At 33.2% G+C, this 18,464-nt stretch overlaps 1 protein-coding gene across 2 annotated transcripts in view; it reads right to left on the reverse strand.

Moving 5' to 3' along the window:
• Positions 1-18,464, reverse strand: part of LOC110031842 (CMP-sialic acid transporter 4-like) — a 116,752-nt gene that overhangs the window by 14,152 nt on the left and 84,136 nt on the right. For both annotated transcript variants that reach the window (XM_020735257.1, XM_020735258.1), the window contains exons 7-13: positions 9,490-9,549; positions 9,162-9,278; positions 8,078-8,155; positions 7,828-7,897; positions 6,994-7,101; positions 6,635-6,768; positions 6,485-6,558 (exon numbers count right to left, since the gene is read on the reverse strand). In XM_020735257.1, the coding sequence (XP_020590916.1) occupies positions 6,485-6,558; positions 6,635-6,768; positions 6,994-7,101; positions 7,828-7,897; positions 8,078-8,155; positions 9,162-9,278; positions 9,490-9,549 (641 nt within the window). The remainder of the gene's footprint in view (positions 1-6,484; positions 6,559-6,634; positions 6,769-6,993; positions 7,102-7,827; positions 7,898-8,077; positions 8,156-9,161; positions 9,279-9,489; positions 9,550-18,464) is intronic.

Raw genomic sequence — 18,464 nt, forward strand, 5'->3', positions numbered from 1 at the left:
GATGATACTGGTAACTGCCCTTTTGTTAAGAAGGTGAGTAGGAAGGGTGTAAAAGCAGCTCTCTTTTTCTCAGATTTAGAAATTTCAACCTTGACTAAGAAATGCAAGTTCGCTCTTATCAAAAAATTTCAGTGGGGGCACCCCCTATGGAAGTTATCAGAAAAAGTTCTAAAGATCTCAAATTAGTAAGAAAGTTGAAAGTGAGACTTTTTGATGGGAGGGATGTGTTGATTCAGTTAACCATGATTAAAGACAACGCTCGGATTTTCTCTAGAAAATATCTTAAAATTGTAGGAAAGTCAATGAAGTTGCTCAAGTGGTCTCTTGATTTTGACTCAATCCACGAACCTCCCATTGTACCGGTTTGGTATAGTTTACCCGGTCTCAAGCTGTATCTATTTAATCATCAAGTTCTCTACTCTATTGGGGTAATACTTGAGAATTCTATGAAACTAGATCTACCCACCTTATATCTAACCAAGTCTTATGTTGTCAGAATACTTGTAGAAAAGGATATTACTTTACACGATATTACAAAAGTCTGGTTGGGCACAACACATAATGGATATTGGCAACAGATTGTCATGGAACATAGACCATTTTATTGTACATATTGTAAGATGTTTAGTCATACCCTTGACAAATGTCACAGGCTTCACCCTAACTTAAAACCTAAAGCCCAAATACATAAGAATGTGTCTAACCTCACTGTTCTAGACACATCTGCTCCACCTGTGGAGAAAATTACCACAAGACAGAAGTTGATGTACCGGTATGGTTCCACCTGTGGAGAAAATTACCACAAGACAGAAGTTGGTGTACCGGTATGGTTTAGTCTACCTAGGTATGGTTTTAAGCTGCACTTTTTTCATCATCAGGTTCTTTACTCTATTGGTGTCATACTTGGGGACCCTATGAAGCTACATCTACTCACTTTCAATCTTACCAAACATTCTGTGGCCAGAATACTTGTGGAAAGAGATATTACTTTGTCTGGTGTTACTGAAATTTGGTTGGGCACAACGCATAATGGATATTGGCAACAAATCGTTATGGAGCATAAACCTTCTTATTGTTCTCATTGTAAGATGTTTAGGCATACTCTTGATAAATGTCATAAGCTTCACCCTAATTTGAAATCTAAAGATCAAATGAATAAGGATAGATCTAAGGATATATCTGTACCATCTTAAGAGAAAGCTACGACAAGACAGATTTTTGTGTCTGATTCTATTGTCCCTGTTGTTACTGTTACTGCGAGTGATATGAAATAATACTGATGAATTATTACCTACAAATGATCGTGTTCAGACTGATAATCAGAAGATCCTCGTAGCTCCACTTCTTCATGAAGTATCCAGTGTAGAAGCAACTCATACTTCACATATACTAGAACCTATTGTGGGTACTACGGTTGGTATTCTTCTACTTCAGCTCTACCACCCCATCAGACTGATTCTTCGGATGAGAAATGACAGGTCTATTCTAGGAGGAAGAAAAATAATGGAGGCCGACTCCAACTCGGGAACATATTGGATGATACATTGTTTACTGCTGGCAATGACAATCATCTTATCAACTTACTAGTTTGCTCCTTCCCTAGAACTAGAGGTAGCGGCAAGACCAAATTGGGTCGCTCTCTAGCCACCTGATACTATGTATTTTGGTACTGTTACGCTTTTTATTTAAGTGTCTAATGTATTTTCTGTTTTTTTAGTTTTGAAACTTTTTGTGTTTTTTGTGTGGATAGAATACCATGCTTGGGCCCTCCCACACATTGTATCTGTATCTTTTTTTCTATTTAAAATATTAGCCTTTTTGGGCTTTTAATATATATATATATATTAAACTCATTCAATACACTAACAAAACACTAACAAACCAATATCACTTGCTTTGTCCAGTCTCCCTCTTCTGCAATGCCCGAAGCTTTTATATAAAGCTCTTTCTCATACGTGCACAAGCCACCTCCCTTTCTTCTTCCATCAAGCACAATTAGTCGCCACCACAGTATGTGCTCCTCCCTCATCCCCTTCCTCTTATTCTTGACGCAAGTGGCATCGTTCTTCCTCTCGCAACACCCATACTCAACACTAAAACCTTCCACACCCGCAAGCAGTGTCAAATTTCCCTTCCAAGAGAAGGGTGGTTTGCCCTAGACGCACGTAAGTTATCTTCTTTCTTACTTCTTCCAATTTGCTTGTTAGGTCACAACTCTTTGGCACGATTCCCGTAAGCAAAGCTGCCTCTTCTCCTTTTTGTTCATCTCCACCTATCGAATAGGGCACTCACAACAACGTTCCTTCCTCTCATTCCTACTCCTTCACTGTCGTTTCTTCATCTCCTTCCTCTATCTCCCACACCCGCTCTTTCGATCATTTCTATGATTCCAAAGTGACTGAGAGACTAGCCTCCATAAGTTAAACTATCAAGACAATTATTCAATCCCACTAATTCGATTTTTTTTTTTAAATTTCAGTCATTACACAACCAATAGTGTCACATAGGAGAGAGCTAAACGGGTGGAAATTAATTTACAGCGGACTCAAAAGCGTAGGGATTTACAAAAGAAAAGGAGCTTGGAAGAAGTTACACTAACATTTCACTCTGGAGAGTCCAATGGAAAGAAGATAAAAATCATATTCTAATGGAGTTAATAGCAAGGCTAGTAACACTACAGAGCGCATCTTAATTATGGAAAACTACTCCATGTGAATGTTTATTTGATTCTAAGGGATGTTACTAATGCAGATACTCGGGACATCAGATGAAGAACTGCCCAAATTTTGCTCAAAGATCCACACCAAAAGCTAACTTAAGAAGGGAATCAATTCAGAGAAATTTTTAAGAGGGGTCTACTGTTAAAAGTAGTCAGTAAACGATTATAAATGCCGGCAAAAAGACTCTCATAACTAGCAACCAAAGTAGGGAATTCGATCAAGATTTTATTCTCTAACTCATCGGAAACTTGAATTTGTTGCTTTTGATAAGATGCTAGTAAAGTTTGAGGAGTGATTTGTCATTGCGGGTCATGATAGTTATTTAGTGGAGTATCTTTATGTACTTACTTCAAAAGTTCGGAGTTACTTTAGTTATATTATTATGTTTCAGATATTTCGAGATTATTTAGTTGAATTATGTTACTTTAAATGTTGGATTTATTTTATTCATTTTTTTGGTATCACTTAATAAGAATTAAACTCTCTTGTAGATTTATGGATAGTATGCTTAATCTGTATAACAATTAACTTTTGCGAAATTCAGAAATTTCGAGGAAAAAAATTTCATGAGGAAAGATTGAGATAACTGAAAAATAAATATAATAAAATAAAATTTCTTGAAAATGATCGGACCAAACGTCCAAGCGATTACTTAAGAGACAAACGTCTCAGTTTGAACCACTTAAATCAAATGATGAAATCAAAGAAGAGCCAAAGAGTGAAAGCAGAAATTAGAGAAGATAGAAGAGGAAAGTGGGGTCACAGATATCTCTTATTAAAGTTTTGGCGTCATTATAAGAGCCTCTAGGTTTGTCTACATATGTTAGTGCAATAGTGAAAAAATGAAGGAGTGTTGGTGTGGTCGAACCGAGCAGGGAGGAGTTGTGCCCTAGGCATTGAAGAGGAAGAAAAGCTTTGAAGAATTTTGATTGTCGCGTGTGTCTAGGACAAGAAAGACGACCACGACGCTTCTGCGCTTGAGAGGCTTCGACGCTTGCATGTAGGCTACTCAATGAATGAAGAAGAGAGGAGAAGAGGGCCTTTGCTTGCGAGAAGAGCGAACAAAAGCCAAAGTCCTGTAGGTAACCAAGTAGCTCGCGCATCTCACGAAGAGGAAGCCTCTCATGCGACTCTTATGTGAAAAAGAAGGAGAAGAGAGGAGGAAATGTTCGTGAGTCCTATGCGCAAGCAGAGGAAGAAGGATATGTAGATGTCTCATTTGTGCAGGTGCCAACTGAGCAGAGCAAGCTTTAGTAAGGTAAGTGTTTAAGTCTTTTAAATTTTATAATTTGTTTTAATAAAAAAATTTATTAAGTTACTATTAAATTTTATGAATTATGGAAAAACAATTGCAACAAATCGGGATTGACGTTATAGAAATAAAAGATTTGATTAATTAAAGATAAGTTAAGGTTTAAGGTTATTTAGTTTTTTTAATTATATTAATTGAATTACATTTAAAGCATTAATGAGAAGTTTCTTTTGTTAATTAAAATCATAAAGCAGGAAGGAAGAATTAACAACAGTAAATAAGTGGATAAAGAGGATCGTAAAGGAGTTGTTGACTTCACAATAAAAGAAATTGAGGTAAATTTTCATTATGCATCTAATTTATGTTGTTTAAATATTTAATTCTAAGATAATGTTCGTTCTAATAAATAATTTAGGGGATTGGATTGGAACGACCGACCTAGAAAAGAGTAGTTTATGAATTTATATAAGAAAAAATTTAAGATTGAGTCATGGCAAGAATCATAAAAGGAAGTTTAAATCTATGAGTTGATGTCCCATTTAATGATTAAATTAAAACGATAATATATTTTTTATTAATAAAAATATATTGTTATTAAGACAAATAATTATAAACTATATATAAATTCATTTGTTTAAGAGTCAATTTGGGTTCGATTAGTAGGATTCAATTTTGAGGATAAAAGCATAAGGTTCAAGGATGACTTTGATATGCCAAAATGAGTTATTATATTTTTAAGTTACAATAATATTTCTTGATTTTAAATAAATTCCTGATTAAAGTTTTTCACTATTATGTCTTATGTTAATGAAATTAAACTGCGTTTGATTCTTCATATCGTTAGTCGTAAAATATGCATGTTAAACTTGCTGTATAAATAATTGCATTATTGTTCTTCTAAGAAAAGGTCGCTGCATTATAGTTTTCTTAAGAAAATGTCACATTACTATATGACATGTAAATTCTAGTATAGACACATAAATCAGTTTATTTCATAACATATAGATTTAATAAGAGTACAAGTATTAATTAGTAGATAAAGGTAAAGTATCTCTTAAGTGAAAAATGTATGTTATGAAGAATGAAATATCTTATATGTGAATAATTATATGTGCAAGCTATGAAGAATTCACCCCCTAATGGATGTAGAGCATGTCTATGTACTCATGCGTGTAGATGTTATCTTACCAAACCAGACAATTACAATGTTTAGATCACTAACCGCTATGCCGACAAAAAAATATAAGTCAGGGGCAAGTAGGAACTTTTTTCTCCTGCCAATCGTATAATTTAGATCATGAATCGCTATACTGAAAGAATAATATTAGTCAATAGCATGTTGGTTATGTTTTAATGGTGCTCCTGAGGAAAATGTTAAATTGTATAAAGTAAATCTAAAGATTAAACATTGCAAAGTAAAGTTAAAATTAATGCATATCAATTGTATAAAGTAAATCTAAAGATTAAACATTGCAGAGTAAAGTTAAAATTAATGCATATCAAAGTTTAAGTTATTTCTATTGATTAATGTTATGGTCATATGCATTAGATTAATACATGATTTCTATAATGAAATATGAAAAGTCGGCATGCATATTGCGTTTGTTTCCCTGTATTACTATAGTTTAGAAGTGTGATTACTCCATCGGGTTATTCATTTTATTGTTTTAATATTTTTCCAACTTTTGAGCTTTTGAATAAGATGATTACTAGAAGATATAATGTTTACAGAAGGCGATGTCAACAACATGAAAGATAAAATTTTATTTGTTAATTAAACTTCATTTGGTGGCTCTTTAAATTAATATGTGAATATTAAACTATTAATAATAGAAATAGAAAATTTTATTTTATCGTCTGACCATCCGTTCCCGCCTTGATTAATTCCAAATCCCGAGTCGGTTCGGGTCGTTACCGATGATTCTTGAAAAGTTATTGGATAGGTTATCTACTAGTATGGGCAATAAGTTAGTTTTTTGGTTATTACTTTTCCTTTTTTATTTTTTCTATAGTATGTTATTAACTTTTCCCTTTTTATTTCTTCTATAGTTTGTTATTAGCAAGAGAATCTAATTAAATTTATTCAATTTTGTTAAATTTTTTGTTCAATTATGTGAATTTCCAAAAAATTTGTGTATATTTCATGATAATGAGTATCTAATCATTACTTCTAATATAAGCCACTAAATTTTCAACGGAATTGCTTTTTATTAAGTTTTTTATTGTTATCAGTAGTAAAAATAACTGATAAAAATTAAAAGTTTGTTGATATACAAAATTTTAATGATTCTTGTTTGATCTTATGTAACTCATAGTAGAACAACATTAGAAATCCCCTAAGATGTCACAATAAAGGCATAAAAAGAAATAAAAAAAAGTTCAGCAAGAATTATTAATAAGAGGCTAAGAGCAAAACTATAATGATATAACAGAAGCAGCCATTAGAATTTTTGGGTAAAACAAAATCTCCTGCGTCATTTTTATATCATTAGCAGTAAACAAAACTTCAAACCTGTGGCTTTGAGCATTCATCATCTCAATTCCAGTTGACAACTCATCTTTAACTTTTGCAAGAGGAGAAAAGAACTGGTACAGAGTACCTTGTCAGAAGTAGTGGGAAGCAACAAGGCATCAATCTAACAAAGCCGTTAGAAATGCTAACCTGGTGCATGGATATAAACACTATTGAAATGCCCAATATAAAGTTTATGGTCAGTGTATGACCAAATAATGCAGCTGAGGCTATGCCAGTGAAAATCGTTGCAACAGTTGACGAATATTTCTTCAGTATAGTATCTGCATGTGTACAGAAATAATTTATAACTCGTACAAACAAATAATTAAATAAGCAATTAAATGCTTTCTTCTGAAAAGCAAAACATGATCATGAATTATTATTCTAACCGGGACAAATGTCTCATAGAATTATGGATCAGTAAAGGGCTGTTTTACTGAAGATAGCAGAAACTACTTGCAAAAGTCACAAACTAGAAATAACTGGCTTAAGTGACCGTTCATTACCAGCATATTTGAAAAAAAAAGAGGACAGTATGCCTTGTGCAGCATTGTTACAGATTAAAAACATTGTAGCCCTTGAATGCCCTTGTAGAATGTCAAAGCTGCCAGGCCCTAAACGAAATTAAAAGCCAAACCATAGTAAGAATCACTCCATGTACAAAAAACCAGGTGTTGCGTTATAATAATACATGAAGCATTGTCACGCAAAAAATCAAACGGATGTAATGGAAATGTTAATTTAAACAGAAGGAAAGTTAACCGATACAAGGAAACCTACACTGATAAGGATTTCTCAAATTATGTATCCCAACCAAAAATACTTCAGCAGTCGCAATTTCTATAAAATACTAAACAATTTGACACTAAGAAATCAATGCATAAAGTCATTTTCCACGAAAAACATGCAGGTCAAAATAATAAGAATAAGCCAAAATAACTCAAACATGCAAAAGCCGCCATGAAGATGCACTTTGATTGCAAAAAAAACAAAAGAGGGTCCTGAAGATATGTCTAATGTATATCAGAGAAGAGAAACATTTGCAGAGAAGAAAATATCATAATTGATTACATAGAGGGACGCGTTCTAGGCAGAGTACTTTCTGTGAATCTCTTTATGTATCACAGAAACTTGCTTTGAATGTTGCAGTATGAAAGTACATTGTAGATTCACGAGAGTACTATTCATTGGCTTGTCACAAAGGGACTTTCTACAGTATTTTTAAAGGATAGGAACATTCTTTTGTATCTATTATGTTAAAATTCCCAAAGTCACTCAAATGAAGATTATCAAGGATAACAGCTCTGTCAACAATGATGCTACATGACTTGAATTCATACCTTTGAATAAAGCAGTTCCAATAATCGCAAGGAAGTTGAATATTGCACCATAGCCATACAAGAATAAGTTCTGCAACAAAGACAAAGGATGCCATAATAAGTGACTTGAGTTTGAATTACAAACCAGAATTAACAGAATATTTAATAATAATATAAATGAAAGTTTTCCTCAATGATCAAAGGAGGGGCTAAAAGAAAGCAATTTATGAAGTTCTTAACTTAATCTACTACACTAACTGTGAAGAGCTACCTGAAGGTAGATACTTGTATCAAATTGACTTTTCAAAGCAAATTCATTGTATACAGAAGCCAATGATGGAACTGTTACCTGAAATTAAACATCTAATTTATTCATTCACATCTAACCGCAGGCATATAACTAATATTCTATATCAAACCAAGCTTCAAAGATTTAAATCTCCAACAAAATATGATAAAAATTTCACGCTATAATTACAATTTAGTCAACCACATATGAACTGTCCACGCCAACTAATAAATAAAAACTGATTATAATCTTCAAGGAAAACATATCAAAATTTCACACCATATATCACTATAACAATTCGAAAGTATTAGTCATAATAATTTTGATAATTTATATAAAATTTTCAAAAAAATAAAAAGAATGAAAATCATATGATGCCTTACAGGAGAATACTCTAATAGAGGAAAAAAAATCTATTGCCTGCATAAAAACAATTTTGCATTTAGTTCTCCTGCACAAATTTTAATGAAAAAAAAAAAAAGTTTTCCTTTATGAAACACTCCAAATGTAAAAGAATATAGAGAAAGGCATGTGTGGTACTTCAGGTTGATATATAATAAAGTGTGGTTATTCCTTTAAACGCAAAGAAACTTTGGAAAGTTATTCATCGTGATCTGCAGACAATAAGAAAATCATTATGATATGCCCGAACATCTACAATATCTATGCAGGATTTTTCAAAAACCAGAAATGCATTTAAATGCATTGTTTATTTCTTTTATAAAAATACACATAAAATGCATAGCATTACAATCTAGTCATTAGCTTCCTCCATAGCATGAGGCAAATTTGGCTTTGTAATAGTCACATCTAGATAACTGAATAAGACCACTACATCAATATCCATTGCACATAAGCAAACTTGTAGGAAGGAAAAGATTGTGCTTTCATAAGCACAAGGCAACAACAAAACTATGGAAAAGAGTTATTTATGGCAGTTAAAGAAGCAAAGCATTGAAGATGAGCAATACAATCATTGAAAAAACCATAAGAACCCAAATTTTCTTTATGGTAGTTGTAGAATTAAATCAAAATCGAAATTGCAAGATCAGGCGTAATAACTTACAAAAATCACTGTATAAATATATGCAGCAGCTGCAATGGGAAATGCAGTTGTACCCTCTGGTAGAGATCGCAACTGATTAACACAGATTCCAATGAGAAGAAGTGCAAGTGCCTCCCACTGTATGGACAAAGGAAGTATTGAAAAAAATATTTCACAAAACATGCAAGCAGCATATTTTTTTGAGATCAAATGTGCATCCTAATTTAAATTTTAAATAATTTTCCATTAATAGCACAATTCAAAAACAAATTAAAAAAGGCAAACTTATTTTAGTACTTTTCAAAATTCAAAGCCTGTATTAATACAGTTAAACTGCTAAACCATATACCTGAATTATGGAAAATCGCCTTTTCATTATCATCTTTAACAGAATTGCAATCACCAAGACCTACAAAAGTTCAAAATCAAAACCAAAGGAAAAATTAATTTAATGAGTGACAGTAAAGAGAAACAAATAGAAACTAAACAATAAACTGTTGTCCGTTGGTTGCATGATTGTGTCAAACATGGAACAGAAAATATTGTCCAAATACATGGCAAAAGTAGATATATATCTTGGGGCTAAACTTTGGATAGGGTTACTGTAGTTTGTTTAAAAATTTTTTTACGAGCAAAAAACAATAAATTGAAAAATTATTAAAAATAATAATAATAATAAACATGAAATGAACTGAATGCCTGAACTAGCACTAAGCCTCCCAACCCAGCCACTCACCTCATGAATAAACACTACCTCAGCCTCCTTCACCGTGCAAAAATCTCACCCTTCGCCACACTTTAGAACACAATTTAAGAGAGAGTAGATCATGGTTTGAGTACATACTCCTCGTCTGGTTCTTAAAAGTTAACCTTACTCCTTTAGCTACAACTGCCAGCTTCACCACAGAACTCAATTCAACATCGCTCTTCTTTGGTTGTTGCCATTATCATCCCCTCCTTTTTGTCCCTCTTCATCAAATTGATTCATATGCATTCAAATTCTCTTTCTAAACTTTGTTGGCTAAGACACAAGTTCTCGACATCTTCCCTGTTGGTCCTGACCACAATTTATCAACCTCCTCTCCGATTAAAATCTATTGATTGCTATTTGGTAAGTTAAAGCTGCAGAGAGGAATTTTAATTGTGATTAAGATTAATTACATAAATATTTACAATAAAATGAGAATTGGTTTGTAATTTTAAGCATCTTCATCATATATTTCCTTAGGTTAAGAATTTAGTTTAGATTTAATTCTGACACATAACTCATAATATTTTAATTAATGCTTTGTTCCAGTGAATTAATTAGGCTTCATTAATGTTGATTTAAAAAATGGTTAAATTAATTTATAATAAAACTAGATAACTAAAGTTATCATGTGTTTAAATATTAATTTAGAATACTCATTGTTAAAAGCTCTTGATTTGCTAACAACCAATGCTATTCCTTATGATAAATGTATGCTATCTTAATAAAGATGTTATCAATGTTGAAGGTTATATAGATTCCTAATCATGGTTTGTGCATTCATTTATGCCTTTAAAGTTTTAGTTTGCGGCAGGTGGGAAAGCCATCTTTGCAATGGCTTACAACTCAATGCACTGAATAAATGGAAAGAATCTGAGCGGATAGTTCGGAGCACTATTTTGTAATGAAAAATTCTGTAAAAATAGGGAACAAATTAAGAAAATCATAGCAAGGATAAAAAATGGTTCAAGATTACGATATGAAATTTGCTCAAATAATCATTTTTTTTCCTCCAATTAGCTAACATGAAACATAAGAAAATATGGCTTAAGAAAAGACATTTACAATTTTTTATCATCAAATGTGCTACTTTTTAGCTTATTGGTGAATCAAGCTATACAGCACAAGTAAAGCACAATAAATTTTGAAGAGAAGAGTATTAGAAAGTTGAAGAATGCAGATGCTCATGCAGGTGGTCTCAGAAAAAAGAACATCTGACTCATAACGGGCAGAAGTCTATGGGCAACTCTAATTATTCTTATTATAGAAATTAGCACATGAGGCCATGTGATTAGATTGTAGGCAAGTATTTAAATTTTTATGATCCTAGCCATAAGTATTTCTTTTTGAAGACTCAAAAACCAACTTAAATTAAGAGCACATAAGAAGATAATGCAAGACAATTTCAATATCAGAATATATGAAAGAAATCTCAGAGGATGACATTAAAAGTTTTAACAGAAAAGTATAAACAAAGAAGTACTACATTTAGCCTCAACATCAACAACAATAATTTTTAGCACTTCAGCTATACTAACAAAACCCTCCCATTTCGCAATACTAGTTGATACCGGAGTTAACCCAAACAACAGAAAATCCAACTTTTATTGCTGAAATTAAATAAAGGTTACAACTAGAACACTCGAGAATAAGGAATAACAAAAGACACAATACAAACTCAAATTAGGGCTTAGGTAGAATTTGGTGGTGCTGTGGTTTGAGGGGTAGTGGAGGGCATAGATGCTGGAGAATGGCAGCACAATATGTAAGGATTGGGGAAGTGGATTGAGAAGGCGGCTGAAGAATGACTGGCTACTAGATAGCAGCAAAGGATGAACTGTCGACGGTGGGATTTCAGCAGAGAAGGGTGAGGCTCGGCGACTGAAACTGCCGTAGGGCAGGGCAGTCAGCAGCTTGTAGGGTAGGGAGACAGTGGGGACATCACTACTGTGGGTGACAGATGAGGGAATTGCGGCTGAAGAGAAATCACCCAGCAGGTTACCAGATGGCTGCAGGTAGGACGGATGATGGCAGTAGGAGGAGGTTGCGGGAGGAGAAAGTGAAGGATAATCACTCGGAGCAAGTTATAGCCAGAGCACCACTCATCCTCGGATACCGCCCAAAAAAAACAAAATAAGGGATGTTGATGGCTGTCCAGACAGCAAACACGGCAAAAATTGACCTAAAACATGAAAGCAGCATACAAATAATACTAGGTAATTAAGAAAGGCAACCCCACTCCTAATGGGCGATAATCCTAGTTCAGTAGGGCCGGTCGGCCCCCTTTCTTCCTAGTTGAATCGATTCAGAAGCTCGCGGCCGATTCAACCAAATAGAAGCCCCACATCACTAGCAGTAGCCAACGCCATATCAACAATAACAACTAATTAAGAATTAACATCCATGACCAGCTCAGACTCAAGAGCAACCTAAGCAAGCATTTCCACCTTTTGTTTTCACTAACCCATTATGAAGCTCAAGAAAATATGATGTGCTGACTGATATATTTTGTATTCTAAAACAACCAACAAAATTTTTGTTCCTCAGAGGCACCACATTCAGTTATGTTTTTAAATTTTCGTAATGTTAATTAGCTTGTCAATTACAACCACACTTTTTAATTACTATGACATCTGATTAATGCATAATAGTGACTCCATGTGTTTATGATAGTGATACTATTTTTAAGAATATGTATATACCTTTAACACTCATTTTATTTTCACTGGCTTGGGTAAATATGACATTAGCTATTAATCGACCATCTATCTATTATGACTATTTATCAACGTTGCTGAAACACATTATCAAAAGCAAAAAAGCGAAGACATTTTGCTGTTAAAGGTGCGAAGGGAGCAATAACTTGTAGTGTTTGCACTTAATTATGAAAAATGCTTTCCTTTTTCATAAGTATGTTGATAATTTTGCTCAGATAGTAGATGCCAGCATATGTAGTGCTAATCCAAATATGTACCCATAATTAAAGAATTTACAAATTCATTTTTTAAATTTACTAGATTTACCTTCTGATCAAAAATATAATTGCATCGTACACCTGGTTAAAATAACACACTAATTCCTAAATTACTATATTGTGCAAGTACCATTGAACATCAAGATCATAATGCATATTTGCAGGAAATACTTAACAAAAAATTCAGCAATGTGTCGCCTTAAGGAAGCACTAATTTTATCTGTGAAGAAAAAAATAGAAGAATGAGTCCATATATTGGCTAGAAATAGTTGAATAAGTTCATTGTGAAAAACGTATCCTCTATCAAGTATAGAAATCTGTTTGAACTATTAATGTTTTCTAAGATTGATCTTCGACATCAACTGAAGATTGAGAGTGATGGCATGCTTGACTCTAACTTTGAGCTCATTGCTATCAGTACAAATTTGTGGTGATGTTGTTTGTATTGATCAAGGCATAAGCTATGTTTATAGATATGATGAAGAAAATGTATAAATTTTATTTAGATTACTTTACCATTGCAATAATGAATGATATTTTATCTACTCTAAAAGTGAAGAATAGCACACGCAGTATCTCATAATTATATTAAATATCATTCAAGAGAATAAAAAGTATGTGGAAATCTCTAATTGTAATTTTTTACTTCAATAAGTAGCTTGCGATGTGCATATTCTAAATGGATTAGGTTTTTTTATTGACTCAGCAAAAGGTCAAAGTGGTGATGGATTAGTTGAGTGTGAATAGTACCATGAGATTCTAAAATATTTTTAATCCATTTGCTTATTATAAAACATTTATTGAGGGTTTCTCTACTATTGGAACATCTTTGACTATATTAACTCCAAAATTTGTTAACATGGTGTGGTTTGATTATCGCAAGCGAACTGTTAAAAAGATCAAAATATGTTTAATGTCAACTCCTATTCTAAGCGTTCCTTCAAATAACCATTGGTTAAAGATCAAGTTGTTTATTTATATTAGGATTTAGTATAAGTTTAATGAAACACAAAAAAATTATAACTCATGCCTCTAAACAACTCGAGAAGTATGAAAAAAAACCATCCTAGTAGTAAGTTGGGGCTGCCCACTCTTATTTTTGCTTCAAAGATCTACAAAAATTATCTTTATAGAGTACATTGAAAAAATTTCATTAATCATAAGAGTTTAGAATATAATTTCACTTGGAAAGAGTTAAACTCATGTAGAGGCGATGGCTCCAGTTGATGAAAAACTATGACTAAAAGGTCCATGGTCATCTTTTTACTTTGTGTTAAAATTCTTAAACTATCATGGCATGGATAGTCACTTAGAAACATTACTTTGTGCTCAAAATACGCCAATATTAGATTTAGAAGATTCCTCAAAGAGGAAAATCTACTCTATGTCATAAGATCATTCAGTCAATAATCGTAACTTGAATTTGCATAGCATAGAGGAAAGATGTCAAATTGATGCAGTTTAAACATTAATATTTGAAATGGAATAAGATATAAGTTCATTATTGATCATTGAAGGCATCAACATAAGTGACATAAAGGAGCGCAAAATAGTCCATATTTTGTTCTTTTATGCGTTATTAAATTGTATTAAGATCACAAAGAATTTTCCGGTAGCCTATTATAAAGAAAGATATCGTGAATTCATGAGCCTGAGTGTTTAACATGTTAGATGATTAAAACTAAACATATAAATTTATGAGTGTTGTAACCTCCTCCTATTCTGAAATGGAAGTGACAGGACATAAAATGAATTTTTTAGTTTGCTTACCTAGAGCTAAACTGGATCATGATGTAATTGGCATAGTGGTTGCCAATATCATAAGAATCAATCATTTTCTTGTTATCACAGAGATTTATTTAGACGGCAAGTTGGCAAGAATCTATATTAAAAAGAATTATTCTACTGCATGAGACACTAATTGACATTACTCTTATTATGATGATAGATTTATGTTAATGTTCTGAAAAAAACTTTTCAAAAGCTTTCTGTACATATTTCAATACAGTACTTCATGATTTCATCCTTCTACAAATAATTATGAACTTAAAATATTGTTTGAGAAGAATTCTTGACTTTAAATGTAAAAACAAGTTTAATATGTGTGTGTGTGTATATATATATGTGAAATGAATATATCTGTGATTGGGTTGGTGTAGCTCCTGTCACGGACAAAATTAGAGAAAGTCGTCTTAGATGGTTTGGTCACCTTAAGCGTCGACCATCTGATGATCCGATTAAGAGAGTAGATGTTTTAGATTTGACTTGTGTTAAGAAAAGCAGAGGTAGGTAAACTTAGAAAAACTTGGGCTTATTGTATAAAAAATGATCATAATTTATTAGAGCTAAATGAAAATATGACACTAAATAGGAAGCAATGGAGAAAAAGGATTCATGGAGCCGACTCCACGTAGTCGGATTAAGGCTTGGTTGGTGTTGTATATATATATAACTGTCGGAATGCCCAGCGGAATCGCCAAAAAGCGGAGTCGCCAAAAGCTGTCGGTCGCCAAATTAGAAGTTGTCGGTCGACGGAATGGATATCCCGATGAGCTGTCGGTCGCCAAATTAGAAGTTGTCGGTCGACAGAATGGATATCCCGATGACCAGTTTAATTTAATATGTATATATAAAATTTTTAAATGTAATATTTTAAGTTTTGAAAATACAAGACCGAACTGATCTCATATCCTCAGTAGTTTTAATAAACAAGTCTAATACCGCAAGCAATGCATCTATCCCGAATGATATATGCACTACTCACTGGTAAGACTTGATTAAATAAACTAAAGAATTTATGACATCCGTTTAAATCTGCGAAAAATTATTTTTTATATTGATCGACAAGTCTCCCTATTTAATACGAAAAATTAAATAGAGTTTATATTAAGCTGGGTTCTTAAAAATTTCCTATAAGGGCAAGCTCCTATAGTTAATTACATCTTAGATAACCGAAATCACCTAAGAAAACTCTCAATTAAAATCAGGGAATATTCTCTTCAACGAATTCAAAGGGATGGGACTTCTCAAGGATCAGACAAATGGGTGTGAAAGGGGAATGACTCAAATTTGAAACATTTTTATGGAATCCAAATAAAGAAGAACTAGGGGATGTCATGGATCCTGAGAAGAGTCTCAGTGACTTCCCAAGTTATTCTATGGTTCGGCTTCAATTTTGAGAAAAATAATTATTTAAGTGTTACATCCTACCAATTTTATTAATCAATACTTACATTTATGTGAAACGGTCGCATAAACAGCCTGAAAGATGTGAGGATTTAGGTCGTGACGAACGACAACCTTGGAATCATAGTGCGAGTTAGGGCTTAAATTGTATAGCAGGACTATACAAAGGCCTAAAGAAAAACTTGAGGATTTATGTCGCACTAGGCAAACGACTTCGATATCCTATGATTTGTTGTTTAATTCTAAGAAAAGATGTGATGTTGTAGCTCCTTATGTTGTTGTAGATCTTCACGTTGTAGAAAGCTACCCACAAATTTAGCTCCAAGCTCATCAGCGAAGTAGCAGTCCTAAAGTCTAAAAGTTTAAAGTTTAAATGACAAGTTTAAGGTTCAATTATTATGAGGTTAAAATTGATTAGAGCAACACCTGTTAGGATCTCACGGTTCCCTCGTTCTGGTATCACTATTTTATTTTAAATTTACTTAGCTTAAACGAGTTGTGAAACCCATTTAAACCGGGAAAATCTCGTTAGGGGAAAATCTCGTAAGGACCCGTGGGTTACCTCCTCTGAGGGACTCCCGTAAATTCAAAAAAACGTTTTAAGTTTAATGATATTTCAAAGGATTTACAGTGACATTTGAAAGAATTTGTTTTAAATTTTTGAAATTGTTGATTAATTTTTTAAAATAAGTTGATTAATTTTTAAAAAAGTTGTTCTGTTTTGATTTTTGCAAGTAAAGTGCACAACCAAACAGTTATAATATTTGGAAACAAAAGTAGATTGCAGAAAGTAAAATGACAGAAATTAAATAACACTAAAAGCATACCTGTCATATTCTCAGCATTCCCGCTGAAAGATTAGTTTTTGCAACATGCATATATGTAGAAAATTAAAGCCAGAATATTTGAAGGCGTATCTAATAAACCACAAGTCATGAATCAGTGAGTCCCGAAAGATTTTTAATAGGTGATTTTTAAGAACAAAATTTAGCAAGTTCAATTTGTCCTTCAAAATATCTAAAAGATTCAAAAGTGTTTGGAGAATGACCTTGAACAACTTTTAAAATCCCTTGAACTATTTCCAGTTCATTTTGAACTTATTATATTGTTCTATTAATCGTCCCAATGTCGAATTGAAATTACCTCATTACTCAGTGAACATTTACATTTTAATCATCTCAAAAATGAGAGAAACTGAATAGTCACTGGACATTTCATTTGATAGTTATATGAATGAAGTTCAATTTGTCCTTCAAAATATCTAAAAGATTCAAAAGTGTTTGGAGAATGACCTTGAACAACTTTTAAAATCCCTTGAACTATTTCCAGTTCATTTTGAACTTATTATATTGTTCTATTAATCGTCCCATGTCGAATTGAAATTACCTCATTACTCAGTGAACATTTACATTTTAATCATCTCAAAAATGAGAGAAACTGAATAGTCACTGGACATTTCATTTGATAGTTATATGAATGGGTACCCAAAAGGGCAAGCCCAAAGTCATTAAGGATTTTAATACCCAAAGTTAAGGTAGGGTCTAAAGTGTTTGAAAGTGTTTATCAATTAATTAAGTCTATCTTTTCTAATCCCAATTAAGACAATTCTTGCATATCGAATCTAGTTCACTATTAGGCCCTCTCAATTTCACTTTTCAAAGTAAATTTAAGATAATTCAATATTGAAATGGTATTTCAATCCTCATAAATATCAAGCTTAGTATCTAATCATCAATTGATGGGCCTCAAATGAATGAATTATTATCTTCATAGTTTAAGCCCATTACCTTAGGATCATCTTAATTGAATCATCTTCCAAATTAAGACAATTATCAAAATCATGACTTTACCCTTATCATGAAAAAGATGACTAAATCCCTAAACCTAACTCAAGCACGCGACCCCCCCTCTCATTCGCAATTCCTCTAGAGCGCGACTCCAACCGAGCCTCCCTCTCGTTCGCACTCAATCCCTCTTCTCCCCTATAGCGAACCCTAGCCGGTCCCTTTCCTAGGCACCGACCTAGCCCCTCCCATCGCCGACCTAGCCTGCTCCTCTGTATCCCCTGTCACCCTTGCTGCGATTTTGCTAATTGCTCCTTGTAGCACTCGGTTCGCTCCCTGGGCAAGCTCTTCTCCTCCTTCGGCTATAAGAATCCCCTATGGGGAAGAGATAAGAGGTTCTTGAATGTTTGGCTACTGGGATGTTGGTTGAAGAAATTTCGGTGAATTGTTGAATCTCTCGTTTCTTTTGGGCATTTAGGGTTGTTGAAGAAGCTTTGTTGGATTCCCCACTGTTAGAAACTTCGCTTGAAATGACTAGCAAGTTGACTCATTTCCTTTTACTCTCCTTTGCTTCTCATTCTTTTCTCTGTTATTAGCTTTATTTGAGCTCAATGTTGTTGGTGTGCATAATG

This window comes from Phalaenopsis equestris, unplaced genomic scaffold, assembly GCF_001263595.1.
Source record: "Phalaenopsis equestris unplaced genomic scaffold, ASM126359v1 Scaffold000851, whole genome shotgun sequence".
In the NCBI taxonomy this organism is placed as follows: Eukaryota; Viridiplantae; Streptophyta; class Magnoliopsida; order Asparagales; family Orchidaceae; genus Phalaenopsis; species Phalaenopsis equestris.